Here is a 14,343-nt window from a genome sequence, read left to right as displayed (position 1 = left end):
TTTATTGTGATGTTGGCTCTTGGATTGTCACAGATGTCTTTATCAGAATGAGAAAAATACTATCTATTCCAGCTTTCTGTAGGGCTTTTTTTTAATGGCAAATGGGTGTTAGACTTTGTCAAATGCATTTTCTGTGTCTACTGAGATATTCATGTGATTTTTGTCACTGGCTCTATTGATACACTATATTACATTTTATTGATTTCCATATGTTGAATCATCCCTGCATCCCTGGGATGAATCCTACTTGGTCATGATGTATAATCTTTTTTATTATTTGCTGTATTGTTTGCTAGTATCTTATTGATGATTTTTGCATCTGTGTTCATTAGGGAGATTGGCTTATAGTTCTTTTTCTTGGTTGGGTTCTTTCTTGGTTTTGGTATCGGGGTAATACTTGCCTCCAGGAATGACTTTGGGAGTATTGTATCCCTTTCAATTGCATTAAAGAGTTTCATCAATAGTGGCACTAAATCTTCTCTAAATTTCTTGTAGAATTTGGCAGTGAATCCAGCAGGAACTAGACTTTTCTTTATTGGTTGGTTTTAATTATATTTTTATTCCATTGACTGATATTGGATTACTCAGAATTTTTATATCTTCTTGATTCAGATTGGGCAATTCATATGTATCCAAGAATCTGTGTCATTTCATCTCACCATGTTTGTCTCTATGGCATTATCCCAGTTACTGTTTGTTGCACTCCTGGATAGGAAAAATCCAGAGATTGCTGCCAGACCGAAGTACGATTGTCCCCTTTCAGACCATTCACAGTGTCCTCTGTTCCACACTGCTAGCTCCTCTCATCTGATGATTGTTAGGGTGGGAGGACGCCCTTGTGCTGCGGTAGGACAAGGAGGTTTGCATACTTGTGCTGCTGTGTCAAGGCTGCCTGCTGGCATTTCTGGTCTTTTATATTTAGGGCTGAGACTACCTTCTGGTAACCACTTAGGTGGAGTCTGGGTAATCCCAGCTTCTACTTCCCAGAAGATTCCCCTCCAGTCTGCTTCCCATCTGCCAGCACTCTACTGTGTCTGCATGGCTCTTCCATTATTCCACTCTGGAGTTTTGGCAATGAAGTCACCAGAGCTTGTTGTTCTGCAGGGTTCACCCTGTTCCCTTTGGAATAAAATAGAAACCCCTCTTGCCTGCTGTCTATGTGCCAAAGCACAGCACTGGTTCGCCTCACTCATCAACTGCTTGTTTTGTTGGGCCCCTCAGGCTATAGTGTCCTGCTGCCCATGGTGGTGGTGGCAGCATGCTGCTTCTTGGCGTAGGGGAGCTTGTTTTCCATCATTTTTATGATAAACATGTCACCTATTCTGCAGTGAAGAATTTCAGTGAGTAGGTTGATGTTTCTCTAGCTTTGAATCCTGCAATGACTTTCTTCTTGCTTTGTGTTCCTCTGCTTAACTGTTGCTCTTTGTGCCTTTATGCCTAGAAAATCTGCCTCCATTTAATCTACCTTTCACACATAATCGTGTTTATGCCTAGCCAATTTCTTCTCTTTCTTGAATTCATGTATCATTACCTTCTCAAAGAGTGCAAAAGGGGACGGGGTAAGGGGCACTTCTACCTGCCCTGCTCAGCCCTTTTACGCTCTCTGTGTTTCAGTGCTACACATGGCATTCCTCTCCTTATCATGTAAGGTCAGACTCACATATAGCTCTTGTAGTAGGAATGGACAGTTAGGTAACAATGAATTTTAGCACTTGTCTTCTATCAAAATTATCTGTTTGGTATCTATTTCCTCTTCTAAAGTGTAAACTGCTTAACTTAAAGCACAGTCTTCGTGTATGTGTGTGTGTGTGTGTGTGTGTGTGTGTGTGTGTGTGTGTGTTTTGCTAGGAATGAAACAAGGACCTCACAGTGCTGTACCGCTGAGCCACAGCCCAGTCCTACTTAAATTTTTATTCTGACACAAAGTTTCAGCAAGTTGCCCAAACTGGCCTAGAACTTGTGATCCTCCTGCCTCAGCCTCATGAATAGTTGTGATTACAGGGGTTCACCACGGCACCTGGCTCTTACTCATTTTCTGTAATTTATTTCTGGAATTACAGCATAGGATAAAAATTTCTCTTTGAAAAGATAGAAGTATTATTTATTGAGCCAGGTATTAGTCAAGATTTCTAAATTTCAAAAATATCCCCCTTCAATCCCTGGAACCTGTAAATATGGTATCACTCTTGTGATTAATTTCTGGTATATTGTTTCATTTTAAAGTCATCAATACTGATCAGCTGACATAAAAATAAAATGAGATTAAGTTTATTAGCTTTTAAAAGCAGACCCCTTTATCCAGTTGGTTCAAAGTTTGCCTTTCTCAAGAGAGGACACCAGGGAGATTAAAGCAAAGTCTAAATTGGATTGTATACACTGTTGTTGGCTTAGAAGATGGAAGTCACATATTTAATTATGCAGAAGCCTCTAATATCTGAGCATGACCTCAACGAAAAGCCACAAGAAAACAGACTCAGTCCTCAGTACTGCAAAAGGAACAATCAGCCAGAGACCTTATTCCTATAACTGCAAGGAAGGAAGTCTGGTCAACAAGCTGGATGAAACTGGAAGCAGATTCTTCCCTGGAGCCCATGGATATTCTCTGGGTTCTTAATCCAGCTGACACCTTGATTTTTAGTTCTGAGCCTAGAACCCAGATGAACCCCACCCAGACTTCTGACTTACAGAACTGTGAAAGGATATATAGATATTGTTTTAATATGCTTTAATATGCAGTAACAGAAAGCAAACAAGTTCCTACTGTGTGCCAACTACATGGAAACCTCTTTACCGATGTATTGTGAATAACTGTTGGGGAACACTCCTCGAGATTGTTCCCAATTTTCTATAGAGTTTTGTTTCAAGTTCACCACCTATTGAGTAAGAAGCTCAGTATCAGTCATATTTAGTTTTTCTTCTCCACCATGGTTGTGTCAAGTTTCTGAGATCACACCCACACAGTGCCAATATGGTCACGAGTTGTGTGCCTTTGCACACTGTTAATGCTGAGATATATATTCTCTCCTGCATCGTTTCTTTTTTCTGAGACAGACTTCCTGTGCAACTTTAGGACTTCTCATTTGAATGGATTCCTTCCTGAAGCCTGTATTTACTTATTCTCAATTTCAAATCATTTTTCTCAAAGAAAAAAGTCTGCCAATAGTACAACTATCAGATCTTAGAAAACCTGGGTATACCCTCAGCTTAAACCTTTCCAGATTAATTTATTAAAGTAATCCCTTCTCTTCTCTCTCCATCCCCTAATTATTGGTAACATCAGACAACATCTTATGCCTTCTCTCTTGTCCTTTTGTCTTCATTACACGTATCTGTATCTGTTAATTTAAAATGTGTCCAATTGTTTCTTGGCCTTGTGGCTAAGATAAATGTAAAATGTGTTCATTCTCTGTTTCCATGAGACTGTATCTTGTTGATGGCAAGTACTTCTATGTTTCACTCATCATGGAACCTAGAATAATAATAGATATAGATCAAAATGTATCCATTGAGTGACCTCAGATCCACCACACAGCTACATTCCAGGGACATTTGGCACAGCTATGTGCAGCTAGTGGGGTCCCTGGCTTTTATGTTTGAGTCTTTTTGAAGCAGTGTTCAGCCATTTCCTTTGAGATCTTACTGCATTTTGGAGGTACTTTCAGGTAGTATTAGGGAGAAAATCCCACTCTTCAAGAGACTCATAATCTTCTCTGTTATCTCATTTTGTGTCTAGGCACTGAAGTTTATTCTAAATGAAATCCATCCCGCTGCCATGATATCACCAAAGGATAGCTTGGATGAAACCTTCTTTTTGGTCCTCTGTTTCCTACTGTAAATAGGAATTCCATGATATTATGAATCAACATTTCTTTGCAATGTCAGGAAAACAAATTTAGAATATGTTTCTATTTTTATTTATCTCTAATATTATGCAAATTAACTTCACTACATTCCTATCCATCCATAATTCTAATTCAAGCCAGATTACTAGCCCTGAACTCTTATTAAGTAGAAATTTAGAGGTGGCCATTTCAGGCTAGGAAAGAAAGTATTTTGAAAGCAACTTCTGCTTTCTTCCCTGCCACAAACATGACCTGAGGTAAGGAAGCAGTTGCTACCAGCTTAAATGAAGGAAGGAAAAGGGACAAACAAAAGAAAACAAACTCGAAACATCTCACATACATTATCCATTTAATTTTAAAGGCAACTGCATGAGAATGATATTCCCACTTGCCAAAACTGACGACAAACAGCATCATTACTAGTAATTTTGCACATTTTTGTTCTCACTAGTATCTTATTCTGTTCATTTTTATACTCTTAGGTCTGTGGAGGAACTGAGAAGCTTTTCCTACGATTTATTTTGAAGAACAACTGAATGGATTCCACAAATAAATACTGGTGCTCCAATATGGAGTTCATGAACGTAAACTCCAGACATTTGAGAATACTTCAGTTATTCTTGTTAATTTCAGTGCTATAGAATATGAGTCTTAGTTCTGAAGTTTAGATTTTTGTCTCATAGAATATAGATTCATATAAATTGGCCTTCCAATGACTTGCCTTCATATCATGAGGTAGATGTGCCACTATGGCTCTTCTTGTAAACTTCATTAAGTATAATTATTATACATGATAATTAAACCCAACTAGTTTCCCAAAGTTGGAAAGCCTAGACTAGTGGTACATGAAGTAATTGTAGGTTGCTGTATTATTAAAATAACAGTAAAAGGGGACCAACCAAAGAAGGGAAAGGAAAGAGAGGGGGAAGAGGAAGTAAAAAGAATTAAGATGTACCAACTTTCTATAATGAATCATTATGTATTACGAACATGTGCTAATAAAAAATAAAAATTTAAAGTAACAATGAAACTCTTAGCAAAAATGTTATTTTTCCTAGTATCCTTAAATCTTCACGACAATGCTAAGTTGATAAAGTTGCTGTGAATATGTCTTCTTTGTGAATATGACTCCTACCTGTTTTCTTTTTTTATATAAATGTAGAACAGTTCTTGATAGGCAACTGATTATGCTAATATTATTTTGGTTTCATTGCATTTGTTTTTAAGGTCTTCTTTATTTTATATCTATTATAAATGTTTTTCACTTACTTAAGCAACACAGTATTTGCTTTAAAATAATTTCAAGTTTTTAAAACACTGAAGAAAATGTCATGTAAATAATAATACTCGCACTTCTTGTACCTGGAAAAGATTTTGATAAATTTAGGAAACACTAAGTTAAATAGCCCATGTGACGTGTGACGCTGAACTCGAAACAGGTTAGGAGTCATGTGCAATAAAACTGAGTGATCATCTTGTTAGTACTGTACTACACCTGTTTGCCAGAAACTCATGTGATTCCTGGTTCGAGGGTATCAGGGTAGTACTACTTGTATTTAGGATTAGGTTCTTGGAATGAAACCAGGTGTGGCAGAAAATTTAGCTGGAAGAGTTAGAAGAAAGCTAATTGCCAGAGTGGTTTAAGGACCACTGGCCCTGGGACTGACATCAACCTAATAGCCCTGAGGCAAGACAAGGAGTTAGATGCTGTGATCTAGAAATGGAATTGGTTTTGAAATGGAATCCAAAGTAAGTTTGAGTGATGTATTATTGGTTTTGGTCAACTCCCTGGTTGGGGTCCAATACCTTGTGATCATAGCAGACTTTAAAGATTTCTTCAGATTCTTAAATAGCAGCAGAAAGAGGTAATTATACAGTGGGAGACTGCTTAGGCCAGCTACAGAGTACAGAAGCGGTAAGAGGGAAGTACATTGTTATATTTTATTCTCAAGTATATAAAAGTAATTTGGAATCCTAGATTTAAATTAAGGATAAGAAAATAAATATACGGATTTAAAGTATTTATGCATGTTTTTGTACCAAAATAGTTTCAATTATTGTATAATGAAAGCTAATGGGGAAAAAGATTCACCAAACCCCCCAAAAAATGGTATACAGGGAATTTCAGTATACTACATCATGTAAGTGATATATACCCTTACTCTTATAATGTAAAGGCTAGAAAAGTCATGGACTCAAGCAAAGAAACAACTCGGATCCCATTAAGTCCCAACAGTTCTTAATTTTTTTCTTAACCAAGACTAACTTCTTTTTACACACAGAAACATTTTTTTGAGGGGAGGCGTACCTGTAAGTCCCAGCCTCTGGGAAACTGAGGCAGGAGGATCACAGATTGGAGCCTACCCTAGGCAAATTAGTGAAACTCTGTCTCAGAAATAAAGTGCGGGTGGAGGGGGGTTGTTGGGGATGCAGTTCAGTGGCAAGACCATAGGTTCAGTCCTCAGAATAAAAAAAAAAAAAAATTCCTATCAATGGCAAAGAATCATTTACTGAACAATAGTTTAATTGTGAAATTTTTATTTTTTTACCTTAGGTTGTTTTTAAAACCCAACTATCACTTATTTCCCTTTTCTTGTCCTGTGTTCACATATCACACCAAAATCAATTATTATTTTCAGGCTTAGGTTCAGTATTGTGAACCAGTTTGATAATAATACATTTCCACATTTAATAGTTGGTACCAAGGCCATACCCAGATACAGAGCAGGGCTTTTTGTTGTTGTTTGTTCATATTTTTAACTGATAATCTTTGGAAATTTTATTTAATTATGCTTATCACTATTGTTTTACTAACTTTACATCCAGAAATAAATGTTCCACACAGAAAGACTACCCTTCCCACCAGGCTCTGCTTGCCCAAATGAAACTCGAGATACTGATCTTTATTCAAAGTGCACTTTTAAGGGCCACTAAACAGGCCATTATGTTCTTGGAAAACAGGGAAATGCTGTCAGTTTCTCTAAGTAGACAGGGGAGCTCACAAGACAATCTGCAAATTCCTTTATTGTATTCTGAAAACTGTAGTCTGTGGAAAAAGATTTTATATTTCAGTGTCAGCAGTTCAGCTCCTGTCATTGCTATGAAGAAATCTGGTATTACACTTACATGCTATTTCTGCAATATTTCCAAGGTAAATACTTTTAAAATTATTGGATTTATTACTATCCTCAGTATTTACAGTTCAGAATATTGTTTTACAGATGAATAGTTTTCTAATTTAAAAAAATTGTATTTTTTTGGTACCAGGATTCAGACTCAGGACCTTGCACTGCTGTGCCACTGAGCTATATCCTCAAGTTTCCTAATCAGATTTTACTCAGTTATTTTATTTCTCATTGTTCCTGGCTGCATCCCCAGCACCAAAAACAAAAAACCCCAAAACCTGACCCAGTACAGGTGTACAATATTTGTTAAGTAAATCCTAATTCTTGTTTCTCAGTAATAAGTAAATCCCTTAGACTAGTTTGGATGATCCCTGAACTCCTATTGAATAAAAAAGTTTTTATGACTTAGTTTGGCTCTAAATGCTCCAGAAAATAGTGGATGATTAACAAGTGGGCGTTGAGGAATATACCATTTACTGGAGTGTTCAGATAGATGATTTATAAGGTATCAGCATTACGAATTGTGTGCATGTGTACTCGTGCAGTCATACAAGGCAAAGCTGTCTTTTTATGAGGATGATTAGTCTTTTTGAGCATATGAATTCAAATAAATTTATTTTTTCCCCTTGTACTTTCAGTGCCTAGTAAGTCAAGGCTTACTAGATGGGTATTCAATAAATACTGCTTGAATTAATTGCCTTTATTAACATTCCTTTTGCGTTCTAGACACAGCTGGGTCTTTACTCCTTAGAAAGCAATGGAGCTGGAACCAGAAATCCCTTAAAAGGCCAGGACCAAGTTAACAAGGCTGAGCCAAGCTCCTGGGTAGTGGCATACAGGCTTAATGCACTGAAGAAGGAAGGGTAAGAGGACGCAAAGTTAAGTGCAGGAGAAAGAAAACAAAACAACAATAACAAGCCAGTTTAAGAGGAAAGACGTTTCTGCAGTGGGTGTTGGCAGGAAGCCACCGCAATGACCGCAGGTCAACCCTCGTCAATAGGTGATCACCTCGGGAACTGCCACCCAAGCCGTCTGCCACATAAACCCTACTTTTAAGATGTTTTTATCAATACTGAAACGTCTAAGTTCAGCCCAATTCCTTAGAAAGAGCAATTCCAAGCACCTAATTCAAGACCTATCGTTCATTCCATTCAAACAACGCAGCCAATAGGAAAATCCTCCGCCTTGAGCAAAGGACTCGGGGAGCCCTGCAGGCAGGTCTGCCCTTTAGAGTCCTGCAGACCGACTGTTGGCCTCCGGAACCCCGGGAGCCCTCAGCCGGGCAGAACAACCTTCCTGCCTAGCCTCCTCCCTTCCAGGTCGGTCCCAGGCCCGCAGCCCTGACGGCCCGGGCCACACCCGCTTCCCTCCGGTGGCCTGGCCGCCCCCACCGCAGTTCGCGGGAGCGCTCTTCCTGGGGCGGGTACAGGCCCAGGGCGCATGCGCGCTGACCGAAGGGCGCCTCCCTGCCCGGATCTCGCGAAGTTACGTTAGATCGGCCGCCGGTGACGGGTGGCCGCGCCGGGGGCGGGAGGGCTTCTGTGGTAGGAAGGGAGGTCCACTCCGCCGGGCGCGCCGCCCCAGTGCTCTGTGGGATACTGGAAGTCTCGAGCGTCTCCGCCCGGTTCCCAGCCTTCCTCTGGCCCGCACTCATAGAAACAGTCACACACCCCCTGCCTCCCCTCTCTTCCCTCGCCGCCTCCCCCTTCCCCCCTCGCGATAAGAAGACCCGGCGGCAGGAGAGGGGATGAAGATGGCGGACGCGAAGCAGAAGCGGAACGAGCAGCTGAAGCGCTGGATCGGCTCCGAGACGGACCTTGAGCCTCCCGTGGTGAAGCGCCAGAAGACCAAGGTGAAGTTCGACGATGGCGCCGTCTTTCTGGCTGCTTGTTCCAGCGGCGACACGGACGAGGTCCTCAAGCTGCTGCACCGCGGCGCCGACATCAATTACGCCAATGTGGACGGACTCACTGCCCTGCATCAGGTCTGTGCGCTCCGCCGCCGGCGCTCTCGAGCCTAGGGTCCCGGTCGGCCCCGCGTCGCGGCCTCCTCGCGGCTCAGTCTCCCTGAGGCTGGGGGCGGAGGGAGACTCCCTGCTCGGGCTGAGGGGGCGGCTTCTCGGGAGGGAGGGACGGAGGGAGAGAGAGAAGCGGCGACGGAGGCGCTGGGCTCCAGGCCCGGCTCAGACCGGTTGCTGTTGGAGTTGGGAACTAGCTGATTTCCGGAGCTTAGGGAAAAAGGGACTGTGGTCGTCTTGGGACTCCCAGGCCATTTGTGGACATGTGTCTGGTATTGGAGGTCGAGGCCGGGAGGGTGTGTGTATGGGGTCGTGCCGGGGTACTGGTGTCACCGGTATGTTGGAAGGGGGTACTGAAGAAAAAGACTAACCAAGGGGGCGCTTTGGGGAGCTGGACGTCGTCGGCTGGTAGGTGGGCATTGGATGTGTTGTATTTTTTAGGACTTGATTACAAATGGTGATGATAATAATAGTAATCAAGAGCCGTAAGCCTAGTGTCCTGAGCAAACGATTTCCTGTTTTCTCCTTTATTACCCTTGGTCACTGGGGAGGGGAAAAAGGGGTGTAATTAGCTGATCTGCCTCGGCTGAGATAAAATTGGAACGTTTAGGGTAAAGAAGCCGTCCCCAAAGGGCTCCCCTGTCTCCGGACCGGGACGTATTGAGTCTGGTACTCCGAGACTTTGCCGCAGTGTCAAAGATCCTTGAGCTCTAGGTCCTGGAGGGTGCACTGGAGCGAGAAAAAAAAAGAAAACACAGTGCACTATTCTAAGCTAGTTACCAAGTTCTGATTTTTCTTCTGGGAGTGGGAATTTAAAAAGCTGGCCACAAACTTTTCTCAAAATGGATGCTTTGTGCATGTTAAAGTTTTATAGTGGTCTGATTGGGATCTCGCAGTGTTAGCCAAATAAGGAGAAACTATTGGTAATCCAGAGATAACGTTGCGTTGCCTTTAACAGGCCAGAAGCAACACAACCCATAGAGTTCTGCATAAAAAGCAATTTCCAAGCGACAGTAATAGGTGACAACACAGACTCTTTCCATTTTCTTATTGGACAACTTGTAATTACTAGAAAATCTGTTACAATGAAAAAACTTAACGCTGTCTCAAAAGTTGCTTTGATTGCATATGGAAACTGTAGCTTTGAATAATACCGTACTGAAATGTAAGGGATGTTGAAATTTAAGCTTTATATTTCATGGATATTAATTTGATGCCCATTAAAACAGAGGTGAATGATGGCATTTTTCTTTTTACTGCTTCCTGTTTAAGTGAATGATGACCATATTAAGTTTTATTTAATCAGATTCTCCTATCAGACTTGGCTTGTGGCGTTTGTGTACAGAGTTGACTGGATGGAAGTGATTGACATATTGCTGGACAAGTAGGAATTTAGAATGTAGCACTCTGAAAATATAACATTTAGCTCTTTCTCTGTTAGTTTAGATTCTCTAATGTGCAGCAAACTTATTTAGCTGCAGTTTTTTTAAGGTATAATATAACTACAAATTCTTACAAAAATAGTTTTGAGGATGGAAGCAATTTTGGCATTAAAAATGATAATGTAATTATATAAGAGAAAATACTTTAAAATTTCCTTAAAGTATGTTTTTAGTATGAAATTGATTCTGAGAGATATATCTGAGATCACTTTAATTGGAGAATCGTTAGCATCAACATGCATTACTAAAATTGTTGAGAAGTTTAAAAAGCTACTGCTGTCGAGGGACCCACAATTATTATTTTGGCGTGGTGAAAGAGTAGTAGTTCTAACACATTAATACTGATATGAAACTGGTTTTGATAGTAAGAGAAAGTACATTTAATGTGCTTCTTGAAGTCTTTTTATTTCCTCTCAATTTGTACATGTTGCAAGAGTTATCAGACTTTCCGGTCTTTTCTTGATTAATACATTCAGTGGTTGGTTTAGTGTTATTGCATGTTTTGTTTTAATTTACAGCACATAGGCAGAAGTTTCTCAGTTTATGTCATTTTCATAAATTTTTTTCTTTTAATTTATTCGCACAGTCCTTAAGTCAGTAAAGCCAATGTCTTTGAAAGATCAAGTATTAAAGTTTTTATTATGTTTTCTCTACTCTTTCTCATTTATCTCATCCTTTTTTCTTATTGTAACTGTAAGAACAAGGAGTTCACGTTGGGCAAATTCAGAACACCAGATAGTGAATGGTGATAAACGAAATTAAAACAAAAAGACTACCAGAAGATTGTAAGCTTTTAACAAATATTAAATTTACCTGCTGATTAATTAACTAGTCCTTGACTTTAATCTCTCACAAGATCATAAAATATGTAAAATAGTTTTTTAAAATAGTCCAGATTAGTGGTAAGCCTTTTTGAATATTCTTTTTTTAAATTTTGATTAACTTAAATTTATTGTTAGAAGAAAAGTTACGGGAACATCTCGTCTCACAAATATACTTAATCTAATACTTCCTTTACATTCTAAATGCAAACAATTTATGTTTGCAAGTTTATTAATTGAATGAACTCAGAAGTTATAAAAGACAGGCTACAGCTATCCTTTCTGTATAGAAATGTCATTCTGTATGGAGAAAAAGTAGTAGTTTTTTATTGTTGTTGTCATTATTGTTGTTTGGGGGATTTTTTTTTTTTTTTTTGATCAGATTCCTATGTTGGTGTCTAGAATAGCTGGAAAACAATGCAAAGTTAAGTCTGTTATATAAATGTCTGCTTTGTAGAACTGAGGATCAGAGTACAATTTTAGTTTTATCAGTAATATTCAGCTTCTGATTTTATAGCTAAGTGGTAGAGTTTTATGGTGTGTGATTATGTTTATATTTCAGCATTCTTTATAAAGATTTAGGAGATTAATAAGGTTATATAGGATGTCTTGCTGGTCCTTACTGGTATGCATCACTTGCAAGACAGATTTCTTCTTATGATTTTGAGTTTAGCCTTTTGATTTTAACCTTCAAATCTTGCCTTTTTCTTATGTGCCAGTGGCTTCCAATTCAGTTTCCAGTTCCCTTGTTTTTACAGAGCTCCAGTCTCTCATTTTAATTTTTGTCCTTACTAAGCACATTGTGATTTTATATTTAAAAATGTATCTGTAGTAATGCAGGCCCATTCCCTCTACCATAGAATGCCCACTGTTGTATTAGCATTAACTTTTGAGTTTTCTTCAAACAGTTGTTATTATTAAAATATTATTTTTCAACTATAATTTAGTTTTATAATAGTTTTCGTTAAAAGTGATTTAGATGCATATGTTTTTCATATTTTTAGATTTTATCAGCATTCTTTTTTCTGTTAATTTGGTTAGTCAGTTTTAGAACTTTGTCAGATATGCATCCTAAAACCAACATCTTTCCTCATCCAAGACCGCTCTTCTCATTGATACCCCTGTTTCTATTAATGATGTAATTAGTTATTGGTTATTGGTTATGTCATGTTAAACATTTTAGTTGTTTACCTATTCCTCTGTTCCACATTTGTCTATTAAGTTTTCTGATGTCTTCATGATTACCTTTACATCAGTTGTCTTTCTTGCTGTCTTTAGTATCTATCTTTAGTATCTATCTATCTATTTCATATCTTCATTATTTTTATCCCTGGACCATAGTAATAACTTGCTTTCTCTGTCTCCGTACTCTGCTTCATTTAACCATGCAAATTGCTGTCAGATTCACGACAATAGCAATGTCACTCTCTTCCTTCAATTTAGACTTAAAACATACTCACATTTATCTCATTCTTGACACATTTCAAATGGTACCATTTGAACTGTTACATTTTACTTTTTTTATTTCCTTGCCTTAGTCATGTTTTTATACACTACTACAGAATTCTTTCTTTGCTAGCTCAGATTATTCTTTGGAGATTCAATCCAGTTGCCAACCAAAAGAGATCTTCCCATTCTTTGAACTTGTATCATATATACTGTGGTATTAGAGAGACAGTCTCTCCTCTGGGGTATTCATTGTACTGGGTGTTCTGTCTCTGTCTTTTTCTTCCCCTTTTCAGATTTGGTTTCTTTATGTAATTCAAATTGGTTCTGAATTTATGTAGCAAGGCTAGCCTCAAATTCAGGGAGATTCTCCTGCCTCAGCCTACTGAATGCTGGGATTACAGTCTTGCACCTCTTTGCCCAGTTTATCTTCTGTTATTAAAGTCATCTTTTTGAATAGCATTTGTAAGTTTATCTTCTTAAACTCATAAGGATAAGACCCAGCCTTCTACATGTTTGTATATCCAGAGCCTGGGTCACTAAAGGTTTGATTTTATCTTTAATCAACTATCATAAATAAGAAGTTTTACAGTTTTTACATAATGTGAGATACGTCTTTGAAACCTTCACTTCCAGTTACTTAGACTATTATTTTTGCATAGTGGAACTTGTATATTTATGGAATAAATGAGAAACTTCCTTGTGGCCCTTTAGTCCATATTTTTAATATCTTGAGATTTAAAACTTCTAAATATCAACCTGTTAACAAATTTTAAAGCAATTCAGTTTTGGTTAAGTGAAAGAAAAATATGTTCAGTTAAGTCATTAATTACTTGCAAAGAGTTTGAGCTAGGCCCTATAGAAGAATCCACAATTGAATTGGGTCCACATTATATTATAATTTTATAATGCCTTCCTTTTACTTACTAATACAGACTGCAGATAAGCTTAATATTAAATCCTTTTTCTCCTTTTTATTAGTACATGTTTGTAATACTTGATATTTATATTAATTTGGGAGAATTGGTACACATATTACATCTTGATCATTTTTGATCCCTTTTGCTCTTAAAATACAAATTTTATCAAGTTGTAAGGGAACCATTTAAAACTTCTTTATAAAATAGGTGAAAGTCTGGAATTTTCTTGAAACTGATACAGAGTTTATAATTTTTACCCTTTAGGGGCTGGGAAGGTTTAAGGTCTTGGAAGAACCTGTGGAATCACTTATAAACAGAAACCAAGTTTGTATTCAAAGAAATGTATAGAAAAACTTTTTTACATAATTTCTTTAAAAGCTATGACATTTCATACTGATGGCTCTTAAGCCTTTTTGTTGAAAATACTCTAGATTCCTTTTTTCAAAGCCACCTAACCAAATTCACAACCTCAGCTTTGTCCCTGACTTCTGACAAATGTATGAACAAGCAGCCCTTATATGGGATATACAGGTTGAGAACCAATGCCTGCACTACTGCTGTTGCAGTGCCTTCTCTACAGGTGCTGCGCAGCTTTGTGTGTCCTGCTGACTAAAGTGGCATAACCAAGACCATCTTTCATGTGCTTCTGCTGCACCACCATTGCAAGTTGTGACTGAACCCTGTATAGCATAGCTAGGTAGAAACCCTGTATGGAATCAAGGACTTTTTT

The 14,343-nt window shown here is 38.5% G+C and overlaps 1 protein-coding gene across 5 annotated transcripts in view; it reads left to right on the top strand.

Moving 5' to 3' along the window:
* Positions 1 to 8,524: 8,524 nt before the first annotated feature.
* Positions 8,525 to 14,343, top strand: part of Ppp1r12a (protein phosphatase 1 regulatory subunit 12A) — a 144,310-nt gene continuing 138,491 nt past the window's right edge. For all 5 annotated transcript variants that reach the window (XM_063255196.1, XM_003475941.5, XM_023567697.2 and 2 more), the window contains exon 1: positions 8,525 to 8,951. In XM_063255196.1, the coding sequence (XP_063111266.1) occupies positions 8,715 to 8,951 (237 nt within the window). In that variant the 5' untranslated portion in view covers positions 8,525 to 8,714. The remainder of the gene's footprint in view (positions 8,952 to 14,343) is intronic.

This window comes from Cavia porcellus, unplaced genomic scaffold, assembly GCF_034190915.1.
Source record: "Cavia porcellus strain 051 isolate PalLab524CR breed Dunkin Hartley unplaced genomic scaffold, mCavPor4.1 scaffold_8, whole genome shotgun sequence".
Taxonomy (NCBI): domain Eukaryota; kingdom Metazoa; phylum Chordata; class Mammalia; order Rodentia; family Caviidae; genus Cavia; species Cavia porcellus.
Note: the sequence above shows the minus strand (reverse complement) of the source record. Positions and strands in the feature narration are given on the sequence as shown.